Here is a 20,393-nt window from a genome sequence, read left to right as displayed (position 1 = left end):
GCTACATCTTCCCCCAGTTCCATATGAAGGGAAATAGTGAGTGACAGATGGCTGAGCCTTGCTGGGGAGGAAGGTTCCCCCTTACCTGCTGCCCTTCCTTCCGTGGTAGGTTTATCCATGGACATGAGTACTGTTTCACTTTTAGCTCTCGAGGGGTTGGGAATAAAAAGATGCAATCCACACTCCTTGGGTGCCATGTTGTAAAGGCAATCCCTTCTCCTGTAGCTCCTGAGCCCTCTGAGACCTGAGGGCCAAGTCGCCGCACTGCAGGACCGGCAGAACAGCTGCCCTCCCAGCGGCAAAGGGTCATGAGGATTAGCAAGTAGAAAAGAGGCCAAGGAAAGACAGGAAAGTTAGCTGCCTGACTTGCAAAGCAGCCTCTGAGCCTGGCATTTACTGGCACAGCTCTCTTAAAGAGTTGGGCTTTGGCCTTTGAAGAGAAGATCAACTCTTAAGTTGCCAGGTGTTCCCCTGCCCTTGATGAATGCAGCCAGTATGAGGGTTGACGTGGCTCTGGGGGTAGATACAAGTTTAACACTCCAACAATCAAGCAGCGCTATGTTTTCTTCTACACTCGGAAACATAGCAGCTTTGTGCTTGATCTCCTCGGCAAGATTTTTTTTTAATCTCCACATTCTTTGAAATCTCAGTTAAGAGGTGGCACAGCGCGAAAAGATGCCCAAGTTCAAATGGCATAGGGCTGCAGACAGGCTGTTTCCTGCAAGCAGATTTGGAGAATGAATGAAATCTCTTGTTATTGCTGCTGACCTTTAATGATGGCGTTTTAACTTACAAGTCAGTGGCTAATGACACAATTGCCAGTTAAAGCAAGGTGACCTCATTTGTTGACAACAGAGCAGATCAAAGGAAGAGAAAGGGATGGGAAAACACCAGTGGTTATTCCCCCGGGGCCAGCGATGGTGAGCCTCCATTTGAGCCGTGTCCTCTGAGGGGAATTTTATGACTTTTTATTCCAGCTGCCTTGAGATTAGCCAAGGTGATCATTCCAACTCATGACCAGACTGAAAGGCGTCAGTTAGTCCATGAGGTGGAGTCATACAAAGTAACCTTGGGGGAACCAGATTGTTCCAGTTTTATTGAGATATACTGACATATAACATTGTATTAGTTTTAAGTTTGCAGCATGATAATTTGATATATGTATATATTGTGAAATGATTACCAAAATAAGTTTAGTTAACAACTATCACTTCACATAATTACAATTTTTTTCTTGTTGTGAGAACTTTGAAGATCCATTCTCTTAACAACTTTCAAATATACAATGCAGTATTGTTGACTATAGTTACCACGCTCTACATAACATCCCCAGAACTTATAACTGGAAGTTTGTATCTTTTGACCATCTTCACCCATTTCACCAACTCTGCAACCACCAGTCTGCTCACTGTATCTATGATTTGGGTTTTTTTAGATTCCACGTATAAGTGAAGTCCTATAGTATTTGTCTTTTTCTCTGTCTGACTTATTTTGCTTAGCATAATGCCCTCAAGGTTCATCCCTGTTGTCACAAACTGCAGAATTTCCTTCTTTATTATGGCTGAATAATATTCCGTCATGTGTGTATCACATTTTCTTTATCCATTCATCCATTAATGGGCACTTAGGTTGTGTCCATGTCTTGGCTATTGTAAATAATACTGCACTGAACATTGGGGTGCAGGTATCTTTTCAAGATAGTGATATCATTTCCTTTGGATACACACTCAGAAGTGGAATTGCTGGGTCATGTGGTAGTTAGTTCTCTGTTTGGTTTACTGAGGATCCTCCATACTGTGTTCCATAGTGACTGCACCGTGCTTTCGGTCTAAATTATTCTTTAGCCGGTGTGGTTTAGCCATGGTGTATCAATCGCCCTCCATCTCTAGACCTAGTGTCCTAGCACCAACACACCCACTCTCTGGTGTTTGTCCTTCGTCTGGTTCACGGGGAAAAGCTGCTTCAGGAGCTAGATGTCACTTTGCAGCCCTGGACAGTGGAGAACAGGCCTGTGGCATTCTCCTGGAAATGATGAAGGGAGCCCGATCTCATCGTGTACAGAATAGAAAACACCCCTTTGAAAGAAAAACCAACTTCTGGACAGCACATCTTACCCTTTCCTGTGGAAGACATGCTTCTTCACTCTGATTAAGTTTGTGTTGATCTTCTCCATCTTCCAGTGGTTTTACAGAAGGTTTAAAGCAATCATAACAAAACTAAGCTTTCATTTATTCAGCAAAGAGTTAAGTATTTGCTTCCTCTCTTCTGTGGACTATTTGAGGTACAGCAAATATACTAGAAACCTAAACATCCCCCCACACACCCCAACACACACCTGGCCCAGCCTGCAGAGAGTAAATAAGTGTAGCTCGGGCCTAACAGTGACACTGAGGGGAGGAACACAGGTTTACCACTGCTGACCTGATCTTGGAGGGGAGCCATCATATCACAGAGGGAATCTCTTTAAACCTTCGGATGACATACTTTTAGAATCTTAGCACTAGGTTAAAAAATAATAATAATCTGGAACAGCATGTTCTTTCTGTGTTTTTTAATATCTTTTGATATACCTATATCATTATTTTAATTAAAAGAGTCTTTCTTTAACATCTTAAATTTAGTGAACACGGGGACAAACTAAAACGAGCTCGGGGAGATATTCAGCAGTCTTCCTTTCTACTTTGCTGAATCTCTCTCCGTAATACTGTTGGCTTTTTTTTCTAGCTTAACACCACACTTTTCAAGTAAGGGAGTCTTTCCTGGAAGCCTTTTGTCTTTTTTCGGGCCAACAAGGGAAGAAAAATATATTTATTGCCCTAGATGTATCCAGTTACTATTCAGCTGGGGAAGCAAACCAGTGAGCGCTTTGCAAGCCAAGCCAGCGGGTCAAGGTTTTAAGCGCCACCTAGTGGTAGATGGAGCATCTGCATAACTGGTGGGCACAGGCGTTCTGCTGTATGTCAAAGTGGTGAAGAAAGAGGGAACATTGTGGGTGTTCTGCAATCTTGGCAAGAGAAGAGTACAGTGCGCCTTATCTTTTTACTGCTTCTCCGTGTGCACTCTTAAAAGATTGCTTTTCTTAACGCATTTGTCCTCGTTCTTGCTTTGCAGGTTGACGCTGCTGTGACCCCAGAGGAGCGCCACCTCTCCAAGATGCAGCAGAACGGCTACGAAAACCCAACTTACAAGTTCTTTGAGCAGATGCAGAACTAGACCACCACCGCAGCAGCCTCTGAAGTTGGACAGCAAAACCATTGCTTCACAACCCATCGGTGTTCATTTAGAGAATAATGTGGAAAGAAACAAACCCTTCTGTTTTATTATTTACTCATTATCGCCTTTCGACAGCTGTGCTGTAACACAAGTAGATGCCTGAACTTGAATTAATATACAAATCAGTAATGTATTCTCTCTCTTCACATTTCAGTCTCTCCACTACATTATTAATGGATTTTGTGTACTGTAAAGAATTTAGCTGTATCTAACTAGTGCATGAATAGATTCCCTCCTGATTATTTATCACATAGCCCCTTAGCCAGTTGTATATTATTCTTGTGGTTTGTGACCCAGTTAAGTCCTACTTTGAAATATGCTTTAAGAATCGATGGGAGATGCTTCATGTGAACGTGGGAGTTTAGCTGCTTCTCTTGCCTAAGTATTCTTTTCCTGATCACTATGCATTTTAAAGTTAAACATTTTTATGTATTCCAGATGAGTTAGAGGATTTTTTTTCCACAATGGCATTTTACTGTACAGATTGCTGCTTCTGCTATATTTGTGATATAGGAATTATGAGGATACACGTTTATTTCTTTGTGCCTGTTTTATGTGCACACATTAGGCATTGAGAATTGAAACTTTTTTTGTCCACGTATCTTCAGATCTTTGATAAATAAAAGAATCCCTGTTCATTGTAAGCACTTTTACAGGTGGGGGAGGGTGGGATGGGATTGCCCTGCTGGTCTCCAATTACCAAGAATTCTCCCTCAAAATTTTCTGCAGGATGATTGTACAGAATCATTGCTTATGACCATGATAGCTTTCTACACTGTATTACATAAATAAATTAAATAAAATGACGCTGGGCAAGAGTTTTCTTTGAAGGATGACTATGGATGTTAAATATTCAAAGTAATTTTGGGTGGGGAAGAAGAGGTAGATTCGGTTTCTTTCACCCAGTCTGAAACACTTTATTTATGATACCAAAAAAAAAAAAAAAAAAAAATGAAAGTGGAAGGGACAAAATCAGGGAATGCGGAAGGCAAGCCTGGACAAACCCTTTGAGATTTGTCTTCAATTTGTATAAAACGGAGTTTTCATGTAAATAAATACATTATTGGAGGAGCGCCATTGTGCGGTGTGAGTGATTCCTTGGTAACAACCTCCTGGTCCTTGACTCATCGGAAGACTAAGACCATTCTAATGCCGGGCAGCAACACCTGTGGTGCCTTAGCTGTAAGTCTGAGCAGGAAATCGGGGCCAGCAGGCAACTCCCAGTGCTAGTAAAATACTTCATAGACCTGATTCAGTTGTTACTTGGTCCAAACTATTTTGCTGCCATATCTTCATCCTCAAGTTTGTCCCTGTCTTAGCCCATTCAGGCTGCTATAATAAAATTATAAGCTGCTGGGCAGCTACTGGGTTTCTCACAGTTCTGGGGGCTGGATGTCTGAGATCCGGGTGCCAGCATGGGCAGGTGAGGCCCCTCTTCCAGGTCGCAGACTTCTTGCGTTCTCCCGTGGAAGGGGCTAGGGCCTCTCTGGAGCCTCCTTTACAAGGGCACTAATCCCATTCAGGAGGACTCCACCGTCATGACCTAATCACCTCCCAAAGGCCCCACCTCCTAATGCCATCGCATTGGGCATTAGGACTTCAGTGTGAAGTTTGGGGGAACACAAACATACAGACAGATTGTAACAGCCCCTAATAAGATATGAAGAGAAAAGTTCTAGGGAAATAAAAGAAGACCAGCTGATGATAGTTATCGATAAAGCAGGATTTCTCAACCGTGGCACTTTTGATATTTTGTAGGGAGTAATTCCTTGTTTTGAACATTGTAAGATGTTCAGCAGCATTCCTGGTCTCCACCCACTTCATGCCAGTAGTGTTCCCCAGTTATGATCATCAAAAATGTCTCCAGATATTGCCAGATGTCCCTTATGGGGGCAAAATCATCCCCATTTGAGAACCTCTGCTCTATATCTACTTTAAAACAATGTCGTGTACTGTACGTGATTTTTAATTGGAGAAGCCTGGGCAACTTCTATTCCAAAGGTCTAAGAACACGTTGACCTGGTGTTTTTGCTGTGCTGTGCTTGATAATGGGAACATGAGAACCAGCCAGCACCTTTTAGCCTTAAATAGCAACCTTTTAAACACTAAGCACAGAAAATTAATCAAAATTGTTTCATCATGTCACTATGCAGTATGAACAGACAATTAAAACTCATCTGACTGTGTCTTATTTTGAGGAGAACAAAATACTCATCTCTTGCTGTTCAGGGCAATTAGACATGACTGCTATATGAAGATGCTTAACTTGACAGTTTACATGTATAAGCAACAGTTCCATTTTGCCTGACCCAAAGAGAGGTAGCTAATGAGGGGAAATTAGTCCTAATATAACAGTAATGAAACGACAGTAACGAAATGAAACCAAACCGTCTCAAACATGTACGATGTTACTCCCAAGCCAGCCTTTAATGCCAGTAGTTGCAACCTTTAGCTTTGATCATTTCGGAGCTAATGAAAAGAAATTATATATATACATATATATGTATATATATATACACACAATTATGTATATATATACTGTATATAATTATGGAGGAAAAGAATAATCTTATTCTCAAATTAAGGTATAATGAGAGAATTCTCCAGATGATCTGGGGATTAATCAATAGATAATTTACACAAAACTAAAGTGTTACAAAATAAAATTGTAGTAGTAGTTGCCCAGGCCAAATTTCAATGATTTTGAGGGAGTTTGGCCTGGCCAGCCTGATGGATGAAGAACGGCGTCTCAATGTAGTTGTTTTTTTTCTTTGGTTTTTGGTTTTTCTATTTTTTATTTTTTATTTATTTATTTTCTTTTTAATAACAGGGTCTTCATTGAGGCGTGTGGGATCTTCTCATTGGGCTTCTCTCTACTTGTGGCGTGCGGGTTTTGTCTCTCTCATTGAGACGCGCGGGTTCAGTAGTTGTGGCGCGCGGGCTTAGTTGCCCCACGGCATGTGGGATCTTAGTTCCCCAACCAGGGATCAAACCCGAGTCCCCTGCACTGGAAGACAGATTCTTTACCACTGGACCACCAGGGAAATCCCTTAATATAATTTTAATTCATATGTATTTATTATGAGTGAAGTTGGAAATTCTTTCATGTGTTCAATGGCCGTTTAATAACTCTGAATTTTCTGTTTATCTGTTTTGTTTTGGGCTTAAGATCTACTTGGCTATCAGGATTGCAACCCCTCTGTCTTACTGTTTCCATTTGTCCAGTAAACCTTTGCCCAAGCTTTTATTTTTAGCTTTTTCAATTGCTGCACTTTGTGTGTCTTGTATACAGCACAGGGTTGGGTTTTCGCTATGTGAGCCAGTTTGAAAATCTTTTAAGACACACGTTAGGCCCATTCAGTTTTATGATATGCCTGCTATGTTTGCTCTCAATTCTTTCATATCTCCTATAGTTACTGAGTGTATTATATTTACTTCTATGACGGAAGGACTCTTGGCCTGTCGGGGGAGGGGATTTATAGGAAGCTTTGTATTTTTATTCTAGTAGTTACTGTTACATTAATATTTTTTCCAATGCTCTTAACCCCTTTTTTCTTAACCTTTTGCTACCTGTCTTTTCTAAATGACATTCTTTGCCTCCCACTTATCTATACAACAATCAGTGGTCTTACTCTCCTTTCCCCCTTTTCTCTCTCTTCTCCCATTTTTTTGGTTGTGTTTGTTCTAGTTTATCGGTACATAAGTGTTAACATGTTTTTTTTCAGCCCATGACCTCCGCCCCCCATTTTAGTCTTAGCCCTGCAGTTGAGTATGTGGGATCTCTCCATCAGTCTTTTATTCCCAGACATCTTTAGGTCAACGGAGCTCACCCTCCAGTCAGTTCCTCAGCAAGAGCACATGGAAACAGTGTCCTGGAGTTCTAGCAGGTTCAAAACCGATTTTCTAGGACCTTGAAATTTGAAGTGCAGCTTGTTTACCCTTAAGTTTCTTGAGAATGCTGCACCACTGTTTCCTTGCTTTGTATGTTATTTTTAGAAATCTGAGGCCAAATTAAGATCATGCATTTTGCATGATCACTCCCTCCCCTACAGTGACTACACAAGTCAGGAAAGATCATAAAAATCACTGCTTTGGTTGCTGGTGGACCCCAAGGCTCTGCCTTCAGGTTTCTCTTCTATACACTCTCTCTGAGTAATCTCAGCCACCTGGAAAGTATTGGTAATAACTCATGTGCAAAGCAATAGCTTAAACCTAGACCCCTTCCCTGAGTCCCAGGCCCAGATTCCTACTTTTTGTTTCGATAACATGCATTGTGATTATAAACACGAGGCGTGTGAATTGCAGAAAATACAGAATATAGGAAGAAGAAGAATTCACTCATAATCCCATCATCCAGAGGAAAGTATTGTTAATACCTTTGCATATATGCTTTTAGTAATTTTAAATCACGTGCATTTACCTCACTTGCCATTTTTTTGTCACAGCTTATAGCCCATATCCTATTTTTTCTTGCCTTAATATGTGCATGTTCTCATGCCATTTTAAAACCCTTAAAATAACCATTATAATGACTGCATAAGGATATTTAATTCATCTTCTTCTGGAAATTTTTTACTATTCTAAATAATGTTTGAACCAATATCTTTGACCACAGGTCAATGTTTTACTTAGTTTTTGGGTTTTTTTAATAAAAGCCAGATTAGCAACTGATTCAAGAATGCAGACTTGAGCCAGGCTCTGCCTTCGTTTCCTCATTTGTAAAATAGGATAATAATAGTACTTCATAGAGTCGTCTTGAGGATTCAACTTGTTAATAAATGTAAAGTGTTTAGAACATTGTCTGATATATTGTAAATGGATGTAAGTATTAGCTACTCAGGAGTGTCCAACAAGTAGAAGGGTATTTTTTTTTTTATTGAAGTATAGTTGGTTTATAATGTTGTGTTAATTTCTGCTGTATAGCAAAGTGACTCAGTTATACACATGTATACATTCTTTTTAATATTCTTTTCCATTATGGTTTATCCCAGGAGATTGGATATAGTTCCCTGTGCTATACAGTACGACCTTGTTGTTTACCCATTCGAAATGTAATAGCTTGTATCTACTAACCCCAAACTCCCAATCCATCCCTTCCCTCTCTCCCTCCCCAGTAGAAGGGTATTTTTAATTCTTATCTCTTTAGTCATAATACCAAATTGCTTTCCAAAAAAAAGGAAGTCCCACTCCCATCAGTAGAGTATGTGAGTGCCCTCTTAAAATACCACAAGACTAAGGGACTTGGATAATGTCATGTATCGCCAAGTTGAAATGAAAAAAGAGAGACTAATTTTGGCCACATCATACATACCATTTCCCTATTAGGCTGCTCACTCAGGGATAATTCTCTTGTAGAGAATTCTTGAAAGGTCCCTGAGGCCATTCTCTTATTCTCTGTCCCCTAACTCACAAGCATAAGGGCCCTATAGTAGTAAGATTTTCTGCATATAGGAAAAAATGGAGCAGAAATCACTTATTAAATCCCTTGCTTTGATTATATATATTTACTTTGTAGAATACATTTGCAGATCAGATCAGAATATGACGCTCCACTGTGGTTATTTAAGCAACAAAAGCTATTCTCCACCTCTTCCTGCGACCAGCACACAGCTTTTCATTTCTATCATCACTCAGGTTTTAATTTCCAAAGTAAATCACTTTAATTGTCAATAAGTTTTCTTAGATAACGAAGTATTCTTGGATAACGTGTTTTACACACCTCAGAGCATACTACAATTCTTAACCACCCTGAACTGGGTTTTTCTGAAACTGAACTTTGTTTCTCCAAACTAGGAATCTTTCAAAGTGATCTCTAACTTCCCTCTTTTCGTTTGTGAGATGGCCACAGCTGCTTCATTTGGGTCATTCATTCATGTAAAACAGTTATTGAGTGCCTACTGTATGCACTCAGACAATGCCAGAGATGGGGGATGCAATGCTTTAAAAAAAAAAGTAGTCCCACTCTTGAGTCTGCAACCATTACCACCCCAAACGATGGCTTGTACGCTAACAATTTTTACTTTGCCACGGATCAGCGGTTCGGGTAGGGCCCAGCGGGAAGGCTCGGGTCTGCTCCACACAGCATCAACCGGGCAGCTCAGCTGAAGGCTGGAGGATCCATTTCCAAGATGACGCATTCCCATGGCTGGTGAGCTCGTGCTGGCTCCCAGCTTGGAGTTGGGTTGGGAACCTCAGTTCCCCTCCACCGGTGCCTCTTCATACGGCCTGGGCTTCCTCATAGCATGGTGGCAGGGTTTCCAGGGTGAACGACCCAAATAGGAGGGCAGAAACTGTATTGCCTTTTATGCCCTAGTCTCTCAGAAGTTCCATGACATTGCGTCTGTCATTCCCAATTCATCAAGGCAGTCACAGGGCCTGCCCAGATCGAGGGGAGGGGACATAGATTCCGTCTCTTGATAAGAAGCATATCAGGGCTTCCCTGGTGGCGCAGTGGTTGAGAATCTGCCTGCCAATGCAGGGGACACGGGTTCGAGCCCTGGTCCCGGAAGATCCCACATGCCGCGGAGCAACTAGGCCCGTGAGCCACAACTACTGAGCCTGCGCGTCTGGAGCCTGTGCTCCGCAACACGAGAGGCCGCGATAATGAGAGGCCCGCGCACCGCGATGAAGAGTGGCCCCCACTTGCCACAACTAGAGAAAGCCCTCGCACAGAAACGAAGACCCAACACAGCCAAAAATAAGTAAATAAATAAATAAATAAATTTTAAAAAAAAGAAGCATATCAAAGAACGTGTGGACATGTTTTAAAACCACTGCATTAGAAAAAATATGTTCTATTGGAATAAGTAGAGGTGACAACCATCCCCCTTTCTTGATCTGCAGAGTGTAATCAACTAGCGACAAAAGACTGATTGGGGCAGAATAGGATGTGGCTTAATCCCCTTGGGTAGGGTGATTTCTTTTTATATTTTCCATTTTGGACCTGTCCGCTCAACTCCAGAATCCTTGCTGCCCTCTGGTCTCTCCATTTGAATAGTTAACAGACGTGTCACCCTTGATGCATTCAATGTCAAACTCCAGCTATCTGGCTCCTCATTTAGCATTTCCCTTCTCAACAAATGACAACTCCATTCTTCCAGTTGCTCAGGTCAAAAGCCACTGGTTAACGATTCATCTTATTTCCTTGTCTCCTTTAGGTCTTTGATCGAATGTTATTGTTTGGACGATGTTGTACCTGACCATGCCAGTTAAAACTACACTCCCTCCCTGCCCCCAGCATTTCCTACACCCCTTCCCGCCACCATTTTTCTTCTTGGTACTGACTCATATGTTTTACTCTTTTATTTGCTATTGCCCTTGTCTCATTCCGATAGAAACTCCACAAAGGCGGGATATTTTTGTCCGTCTTGTTCACTGATGAATCCTTAGTGCCTAGAACAGGGTCTCACTTGTGATGATTGTTCAATGAGTATTTATTTTAAAAATGCATGAATTTGAGTTGACACACTTTGGCAACTAGCACAGAGGAAGGAGCAAGGAGGAGGAGAAATGAGAGGAAGGGGGAAAACTTACTCAAATATTATATAAAAACTAGAGAGAAACAGCAGAGCTGTATATCTTGTTTTGCTTTCTCAAGATCCGCTCAGAGACTAAATAGTTTTAAATATTATTCATAGTACATTGGCTGGGTCTAAATAAAATGTCTATGTTTGTGTCCATTTCCTACGGTAGTTTCTTCCATGTCAGAAATGGGCTGGGAGGGTCTGGCAGAGAAAATAGGCTTCTCATCAGCTTGTGTGTCAAAAAACAAGCTCCTAAATTGCTTCCATCGTTTTTATTCATTTTTCCAAACCAGAGGGTTTTATCTCCGGTCAGCAATCTTTTCACATCAAGTGATAGAGCTCCAACAATAGGAAAAGGAAAGCAATTGTTCGATGAAAATTACACCTATTATTGAAGAATTTTACTTCAGCTTCGAAGTTATGATAAAAGCTTTGGTGAACTGCACCATGAAATATAGATATTTAATAGGAGAGAGGAAAACAACAAACTCAGAGAAATAGAAACACCTTGGGAGGATCCTACCAAAGGCAATATTCAGTATAGAACCTTTTTTTTTTCTGCTAAAATAATAACTTTGATGGAAAATATAAGACAAAAAAATTAGATAAGATTTGGTACAGTATAAGACACCAGCAGGGTACAGTGCCAAATTAAGAACAGAAAAAAGGTCTTTAGAAGATAGCAGGTTCTAACATGTATATGTATAACTGTTTCAATAGAATCTTTAATAAGCTTTAGGAATTGAGGAAGCAAAACTGTCTACAAGGAAATGGGCCAAAAAAGATGAGTTACTGGAGATCACACCTAGCCGATTTCAATGGAGATTTATAATCACATGTCTGGTCTCTCTTGGCTCATTTCAAACTTAGGTCATAAAAGGTCTGCATATATGGAAGGAGAATCTTCTTCCAGCCAAAAGATAATCCAAAAAACAGTGGACTCTCAGCAGAGACATCAACACCATACTCTGTGAGCATCCCTTAACCGAGGCCAACGTGCGTGCAGGGCCTGGCCCTGGGACTCCTCTACGAGTCTCTAAAAATGTTTCCAGCTAAAGATTTTGCATCTTTACCTCCAAGAGAAGAGGAGTGCATTCCACTTGATTTTATGGCTGTCTTTAAAAAATAAATGAAGAACAACAGAATTTTATATATGGCTATTGTACTTTTTTTTGTTTTGTTTTGTTAAATAAAACATCTGTGTTCTGTTACTTTTTTGTTCTGGTTTTCTGGGTTTTTTGTTTTTTTGGGGTTTTTTTGCTTTTGCTCAGTTTTCTGATGTTAGAATGTTGTCTACCGTCTACTACAGGGTAAAGAAAAAATTCCCTCTAGCTCTCTTTTGAGTGAGTGAGAGAATTCTCATTGTTTCTCCTAGGAAAACACAGGCTGCCAGGAAAAGATCACCCTCCAGAGGCGTTACTCTACACAACTGCAAATGTTGGACTGCCAAGGCCAATTTCATCTTAAATCACAGCAAAATGGCATTAAATACATTATTTATTGTTTTCAAATTATGTCAGAAAAAGACCAACTTCAAGTTGCTAATAAGTTAAAAAGTCATCTCTCAATAAGCCACACAGATAGGGACTGAGATAACTATCTTACATTATCTTCATGCTGTGAAATTCCCTACCCCAATCCCAATATGATTTTGTTGAGCCAAAAGAATGAGGTTTTGTTCCTAGTTTTCACTATGATGTATAGCAGAGCGTACGACTGTTGAAAGGGCCAAAGAGGCCAGCTTGAGACTAAAAATCACTAATGATGCTTTACTAGAAGAAATTTTTAAAAAATTATCTGGTTCTAACCATTTTATTGTCTAAAAGGCAAAAACTCAAGAAAAAGTAAGGAAGGAAAGAAACTACATATCGTGGTGGGATTCTCCCCTACTTTTTTAAAGGAAGAACTTTGTTGTCGCACGTCGACTGAAAAAAATTGCACAACGTGAGAGTTGTGAGTTAAGTTTTATTTGGGGCAAAATGAGGACTAGAGGGCAGGAGACAGCATTTCTGACAGCTCTGAGAAACTGCTCTAGAGAGGTAGGGGGGAAGGTCAGGATATATGTGATTGTGGTGAATGGGGAGTACATGCAATCAAGCACATATTTTTTGCAGAAGTTTCTGCTACTCTAGTAAAAGTCCCTGCTAGTCAAGAGGAGCAGACATCACCATGAAGGATTTTAGTGCTTTTCTAGATATGAGGAGATGCAAGAATTGGGGTCATAAAATCTTCTCCTGAAAGTATCTAACTATCTGAAGACCTCTTCTGCCAGTTTTTCCCAGAGCACAGAGTGCCTCATTTCTGCTCTCCACCCTGAACTCCTTTCAGGGGGTGTTGAAGGTCAGGCTCAGAATTTAATCCTTGTAGAGGTAGATGGCAAGTACCAATAGCAAGTGCCAATTTGTAGGTGACACTCAGTTTAAGCTGCAGCTGCACCATGGGTCTCAGCTGCTGTGGGCCCCTGCCCTGCTGGGAGGTGCTTACTTTCTTGGTCTGGCCTTTCAGATGTCAAGACTGGAAGGGCTTGGTTCTCAGCAGTTATCTAGAAAGTCGGAGGCAAAGCCACAGTGACAGACGGCCTAACGCCTGTGCTTTCCTAGGAGAAGCAATGAGAATTCTCTCATTCACTCAAAAGAGAGCTAGAGGGAATTTTTTCTTTACCCTGTAATGAACAGTAGACAAAACTCTAACATCAGAAAACTTTGAGGAAAAGAAAAAAAAAAACCCACAGAACAAAAAAGTAACAGAACACAGATGTTTTATTTAAAAAAAAAAAAAAAAAAGCACAATAGCCATATATAAAAGAACCCAGAATGAAAGTCCAAAACAGTTCATTCCATTATGATGCAAACTGCTCTGACACCAGTAGTCTCATTATATCTACATTTTATTAAACTAATTTCAATGCTATCACTGAGTCATCTGACCATTCATTTTTTATTGCTTATGCTAATGGATTTTGTGGGTGGTGGATTAGTCGCATTTTAATGCCCAGTGGCAAAAGATGAAAATATTTCGATGACAGTAATGGATGGAAGAGCATCCTGCTGCTAGCTTCAGACACAGAACTACATGATTTTTTGTTTTAATGTATGTTGCCTTTGCTGGTTTAACCACTTTGACAATAACAGACCTCAGTTGCACAGCGACTTTTCCCAAACAATCCAATGTCTCTTGCATAATATTTTTCTCTGTACCATCCCCTAAATCTTTCCTAAAATTTCCTAAAAATTACAGAGAAGTCTGGCAAATGTATACGGTTCACTGCACATAAATCTATTTAACTTTCGTATATGAGTGGATTCACTTGAAGGAAAGAAAATAACATAACACTGATCAAAATAATTCTTGGTTAAAAGTGGCAAAAGTTTGAGGGGAATAGAATGAAAATTCTGGGCTTACAGACCAGCCAAGGCTGGAGAATATTTTCTCTGGCTGCGCAGCAGGTAAGTCTCCCCACCTTAGAGTGATAAAATGTTGGATCTTACCCACAACCAGTATAATGTTTCCTGTAGTGGAAAGAAAGGAAAGCTTGGCAGGCACAATGGCCTGGGTAGATCTTGTCTTTTCTCTCCCTGTGACAGAGTGGAGTCTTCAGAAAGCAACGCAAATGCTGTAGACCTTCCAGAAGTTAATGAAGTAATTATCCGTTCTCAACTACCAGCGTGGAGTCCTTTCAGATTAAATTCCACTGGGTGAGAGGCTCAGACGGCTCCTGCCATACAGAACCCAGCTATCTCTAATCATTTCACTGGCTGTGAGGGTCCAATGGGTATTTAAACAACCCGGACAACAGACCGAAAAGGGTTTGGTTTTTTTTTTTTGGAGTGAGGAGGGAGCAGTATGGTAAGGTAAGTAGAGAGAGCTTAGAGACACCATAAGTGACTCTTGTAAATATTTTCCAACCTGAATAGCAAACTGATCCATGAACTTTTCACCTTTGGCTTTTTCCTTCATTTCTTCAGCCAAGAAAATCAAGGCATTTTCTGCCAACAAACCTCTGTAAGCAAGAAAGTTCAACACAAAACTTCTAATGGATTTTTCTTGTACTCCCCAGGGAAGAACATCCTAGGAAGGATTTGTCTATTGTCATGAAGAACACGAAACCACTCCTGTGTTTGCCACTGATTTGGGAGACAGCAGGGATGGATGGCACTGACCCCAAACCAACAGCTCCCTGTAAAGATGCCACACCCATTTTACACACACACACACACACACACACAAACACACACACAGCAAAACAAAGCTGGAGACATACACCGACAAGAACCCATGAGCTAGAAATGAGACCCTTCAAATGAATCTTCTCGGATTTTTTTATAAAGAAATATTTATATTTCTCTTTGCCTTCAGTTTGAAATAGTCACCATATCTAAGCATTGTGAAAATCACTATAACAAACCAGAGGCTAGAGTTTGGAACCACCTTGAAATAAATGTCCAAGCTGAACATATTATCTCCATTATATAATGCATGTTATAATGTATAATGTAATGTATACATATATATGTATATATAATGACATGTAATGTATATATAATATACATATATACTCTCCATTATATATATATGGGTTTTTTTTAATAAAGGAATGGTATTAACTAAAAAGGAGCTATACCTCTTATTAAGTAGAGCATATGCATGGGCATGTGATAGATTTAGGTGATTAATATAAGCCCCCATGAGAAGATTTTGAGAGTTATTAATACAGAAACAACAAGCCAAGATTCTGAGCTCCAGGCTACAACAGTGGCATTCAACATCACAGAGGCCCATGCTAATGAGAAGGTAGAATCCAGCTAAAAGAAGCACAGGGTTAGAGAATGAGTCTATTTCCCAGGACTGCCTATTATAAGTGGATCCCTCTCCAGAATTTGGTTTTACCTTTTCTGAGGTGGCAAAGTGGAAATCTAATGCCATGAGAAAGAAAAGAGTAACAATAGCACCATCGGCTAGGATACGTTATTTTAAATCTGAAACAGCACTATATTCCTGATTTTTATAATTACGCTATGATTACATGTAAGATGTTAGCATTAGGGGAAGCTGGGTGAAGGGTATATGGAGTGCTCTTTCTTATTTTTGCAGCTTTCTGTAAGCCTAAAATTATTTCAAGGTAAAAGATTTTTAAAAAAACAGTATTATATGGTACAAGATTTTTTAAAAGAAGTTAGTAGAGGTGTATCAAAGTCCAGAGTCTTTATGAGCTGGTCTCTCTTTTGGATGATTATCATAATAAACCTTGTGGCCACTATTTATAAAAAGTTAAATACTCTCATGGGGACTCAATAGCTCTTGCCAATGAAAACCTCAAAGTGTCCCAGTTTGAATCAATTTAAACTGAAATGACACAAAACATAAAGTAAGAAAGAAGCAGTTGATGGAGAACAATGAAATTTACCAGATAACCCAGAGACTGAGAAAGAAAAGTTAGATTCACTGTTAGCATGTATTTTATTAGCAGCTTGTAAGAGTAAATTAATTTGGCAAAAATGGAAGGAAATAGACATCTTTGGTCCCCTGTACTTTAGACAACTAAAAAAAAGTTGCTCTCCATCTGGTTCTATTGATACAAGAATGAAATCACTAGCCACTGCAGTCGACCTTCAACACACCCTGAAAGGAGTTCAGGGCGGAGCTCAGGAATGAAGTACTCTGTACTCTGGGAAAACTGAGTGTTAGATATTTCAAGAGAAAATTTCAGTGTTAGATACTTCAGAGTGTTAGATATTTCAGAGTGTTAGATATTTCAAGAGAAAATTTTATGAACCCCAATTCTTGCATCTTCCCATACTTAGAAAAGCACTAGAACCATTAACTAAGATGTCTGTTCCTCATGACTAGCAGCAGTCTTCTAGAGGTGTGCTTGGTTGCATTACCCCCTTCACTAAAATCATATATACGGACCTGCCCCCCTTACCTCTTTGGAACAGTTTCTCAGCACTGAGAAGCTGTCTCCCGGGCTATAGTCCTCAGTAAGACAATGAATAAATTTGACTCACAGCTTTTACGTTGTGCGTTTTTTTTTTAAGTCCACACTTTTTACATGGTCTTTGTAATATGCTTCTTACCAGTTTGCTTATTTTTAACTACCCCTTCATTTCCCCTCAACACACTAATTTTGAACTTTCATTAATGTTTACCACCTCTACAGCATGGCAATAACATTAAACATTTTGCATGGAGTACTTTAACATAAACTTTTTAATTTTCTATACTACTAATCTTTTATCATCTCTACTATTATATCTTTTATCATTTGACTTTTAAAATAAAAAATCGATAAATTGTATTTGTTAAGAAAACAAATACATTTATTCTAAATACTCTTATGCAGACATACCATATACCTTGGCATTCTCAATTATTCCCTAATTATTAAAATTTATAACTAACCCTAAATGCATGTTCTGTTGCCCAAAACTGTGGCACCAAAACTCATCTGGGAACCAGAAAAGAAGTGGAGGCAGAGGTTGGAGAAAAAAGCAAAAATTTTCTTTTATAACATTTCCAAATCCTTGAACAGCAGAGGGATCGTTACATTCTTGTTGACACCTTTGCAGGTAATATACGAATAAATGGATGAATGAGTGAAATTTCAAATGGTTTGCCACGTGAATGGAAAATGTTGCCTGCCATATCAGTAAACAAAGGATGTCGCAGCCATCAAGCCAGTACAGCCGTCCCTACAGTGAGCCCTGAAGGAACTCAGGATGGGAAAGAAGAGGGTACTGGCCATAGATAGCTAAGGTGCATATCAAAGGAATGATTTCAGTGAGCCCAGACTCTTGCATCTTCCCATAGGTAGAAAAGCAGTACATTCCTTAACTGAGATACCTGGTTTTCTTTAATGAACAGTAATACTTTGATGTTTTGATTACCTGGTCATTGTTGCAAAAACTCCTATCTATCCTGGCTCCTCTCTGACCTCTTTGAAGCTGTCCCTCAGAGCTATCTGAGAAGCTGTCTCCCGGGCTTGAAGTCCTCAGAAAGTCTGCCAATTAAAACATCATTCTCAACTTTTAGGTTGTGCATTTTTTTTCAGTCGACAGCCACAAGGAGGCACTCTGAGGGCGATGGGAAAGGGAAGGGCTGACTGAACTGCTTAGCCTTGACTTGCAGAAAAGTGACAAATGCACAGGTAACTATAAAGGAAAAAAATACAGATTTTCTTAGACAACATGAGCCAATGAATGCATGAAAAGCGGAGAAACTGCCAATTAGCCAAATATTTGCAAACTGAGAGTTTCCAGCTATTTGAATATTCTGCTTAATCGACCTTAATCAAATTTGGATCACCCATTTAAAAAAAAAAAAAAAAGGCAATCAACAACATTTGATTCTTATTGAATAAAGTTTGGTCTTTGTTTAGTTATTTAATAGAACACTGAGATCTTACAATGCTTTTGTGTGATTTGTTCCTTTATTTAACACATATTTATTGAGTACCTACTATGTTCCAGGTACTGGGGAGAGAGCAGTGAACAAAACTGACAAAACGCCTGCCCTCGTGGACTTTACATTCCGGTGTTAGAATGGTAAATATCAGTTATCACACAGATGCTCAGAGAGGTGGCTCTAAATTTCTTTTAGTTCATGGGCTACTTGAGAATGTGTTGAAAACTGTGGGCCTTCTCGCTTTAAAAAATACATAAATAAAAAGAAAGAAAGAAACATGTATGAACATATATATACGATTCAGTTTATTTCAATATCAACTGGCGACTATTGTTGCCACGACCTCTGAGATTTCAGAGATTTTGCTCCTTTTTTTGAACCTATAATTCATTGATTTATTAGAACAAGAGACAGACAGATAAAAATTGGGCTATGTTTGCTAATTCCAGGTTATTTCAAAGAACCACTGAGCTGTCTTCTGGAATGCTAGTGTTTACATATGATTTATAAAGACAGAAACCCACTGGCCTTTGTTTTCTTTGAGTCATATTGTTGAATCATTCGGTATATCCCATTGATTGTCCATGCCTTGGCATATTAAACTGGGTTAAGTTCTATTCTAATAAACATTGTCCATACCTTGGCATATTAAACTGGGTTAAGTTCTATTCTAATAAACAAAGTCATGCTTTTTAGCAGAAAACAATTACGAATTGCCCTGAGAGAACGCTGGCTTCAGCCAGAAGAAGAAAAAGCATCATTAAGTTATTTAGCTTTCGGGAGACCCACATTTCGAAGGTCTATCTTGGGGTTACTAGATATGTCATTTTTAGCATAAGAAATTATGGCAGGCAACATTCAGATGAAAGGATAATTAAGAAACATACTTGGTTGCTGAGTTGTTTTGTCACGAAAGTAGGCACTCAGATTTCCTTAACCCAGGCAAAAGAAATTTATTTACCACTAAATCAAATTTATTCACCACTAAAAAGTCATTTACATTTTTAAAGTAATGTAAAGAAAAGCTGGTGATCCAGAAAGACCATGTAACTTAGTCCTGAATCAGGTTCCCTTGATGAGAATACAAGTCAATCCCAGGTGCCAAGGGGAGGTGGAGGGAGGAGGTGGAGAGGGTGAAGATCATCAAAGACTAAGCTATTGGATTTTAAACTAGTCCACATCCCCTTTTACTACACTAATTGCAAGCAAGTATTTTGTCATGCTCAAAAACAAAAAGGCATTGCAAAAAAGCTAACCACCTCAATCTCCATTTCTCAGTGGGGTCACTAACATAAAAGCTACTGCTAGTTAGGTCAAGTTTTGAACAGAGTAAGTAAGGCTTTAGAAAGTGTTGACTAAGTATGTCCTTGAGACCAAGTTATTGTCTAAACTGTGGTGGTCTCAAAAATAAAGAAAAAGAAGAAAAATTAGAAGAAAGGAAGGTAAGTAAGGAGGAAAGGAGGGAGGGAGGGTGCTTCCTGATGTATATATACTGTAAATTATAACTTTTTCTCTCCTGAATAAAGAAAGGAAGGGACCAGCCGACTAAGCCGCGAATTCTATTACTTTTATAGAAGTTGTCACCTTAATTTATGATCTTTATAACCAAAACCAAGTCCTTTCATGTTATTTTTTAGAAACTCCCTAACAGTCAATCTATTACACTCCTCATTAGACTTACCCACCCTTGTTTCTGGAGTCTAGTTTCTTTGGCTTGGGTGGATCGTTCAGCCCTTAGGAGATTCCTAATAGGTGCAATGCCAAACTCTTTTTTTTTTTAAATTAATTAATTTATTTATTTATGGTTGTGTTGTGTCTTCATTTCTGTGTGAGGGCTTTCTCTAGTTGTAGCAAGCAGGGGCCACTCTTCATCGCGGTGCGCGGGCCTCTCACCATCGCGGCCTCTCTTGTTGCGGAGCACAGGCTCCAGACGCGCAGGCTCAGTAGTTGTGGCTCATGGGCCTAGTTGCTCCGCGGCATGTGGGATCTTCCCAGACCAGGGCTCGAACCCGTGTCCCCTGCATCGGCAGGCAGATTCTCAACCACTGCGCCACCAGGGAAGCCCCAAACTTGTCTGATCAAATTGTAATGAGTTAATGACTTCACAAAAATTTATTTTGATCCAAGCTTTCCCAGGCACACAGACTTTTTAAACGAATAATATTTTCATACTTGGAGAAGAACAACAACAGAGCT

At 39.7% G+C, this 20,393-nt stretch overlaps 1 protein-coding gene across 5 annotated transcripts in view; it reads left to right on the top strand.

Annotated features, from left to right (window-relative positions):
- APP (amyloid beta precursor protein) overlaps positions 1–4,344 on the top strand; it is a 275,532-nt gene extending 271,188 nt beyond the window's left edge. For all 5 annotated transcript variants that reach the window (XM_059921407.1, XM_059921406.1, XM_059921405.1 and 2 more), the window contains one exon: positions 3,112–4,344. In XM_059921407.1, the coding sequence (XP_059777390.1) occupies positions 3,112–3,213 (102 nt within the window). In that variant the 3' untranslated portion in view covers positions 3,214–4,344. The remainder of the gene's footprint in view (positions 1–3,111) is intronic.
- The last annotated feature ends 16,049 nt before the right edge of the window (positions 4,345–20,393 follow it).

The sequence above is a fragment of the Balaenoptera ricei genome, chromosome 4 (assembly GCF_028023285.1).
Source record: "Balaenoptera ricei isolate mBalRic1 chromosome 4, mBalRic1.hap2, whole genome shotgun sequence".
NCBI lineage: Eukaryota > Metazoa > Chordata > Mammalia > Artiodactyla > Balaenopteridae > Balaenoptera > Balaenoptera ricei.
The sequence above is the reverse complement of the archived record's forward strand: the minus strand, read 5'-3'. Positions and strand labels throughout refer to the sequence as shown.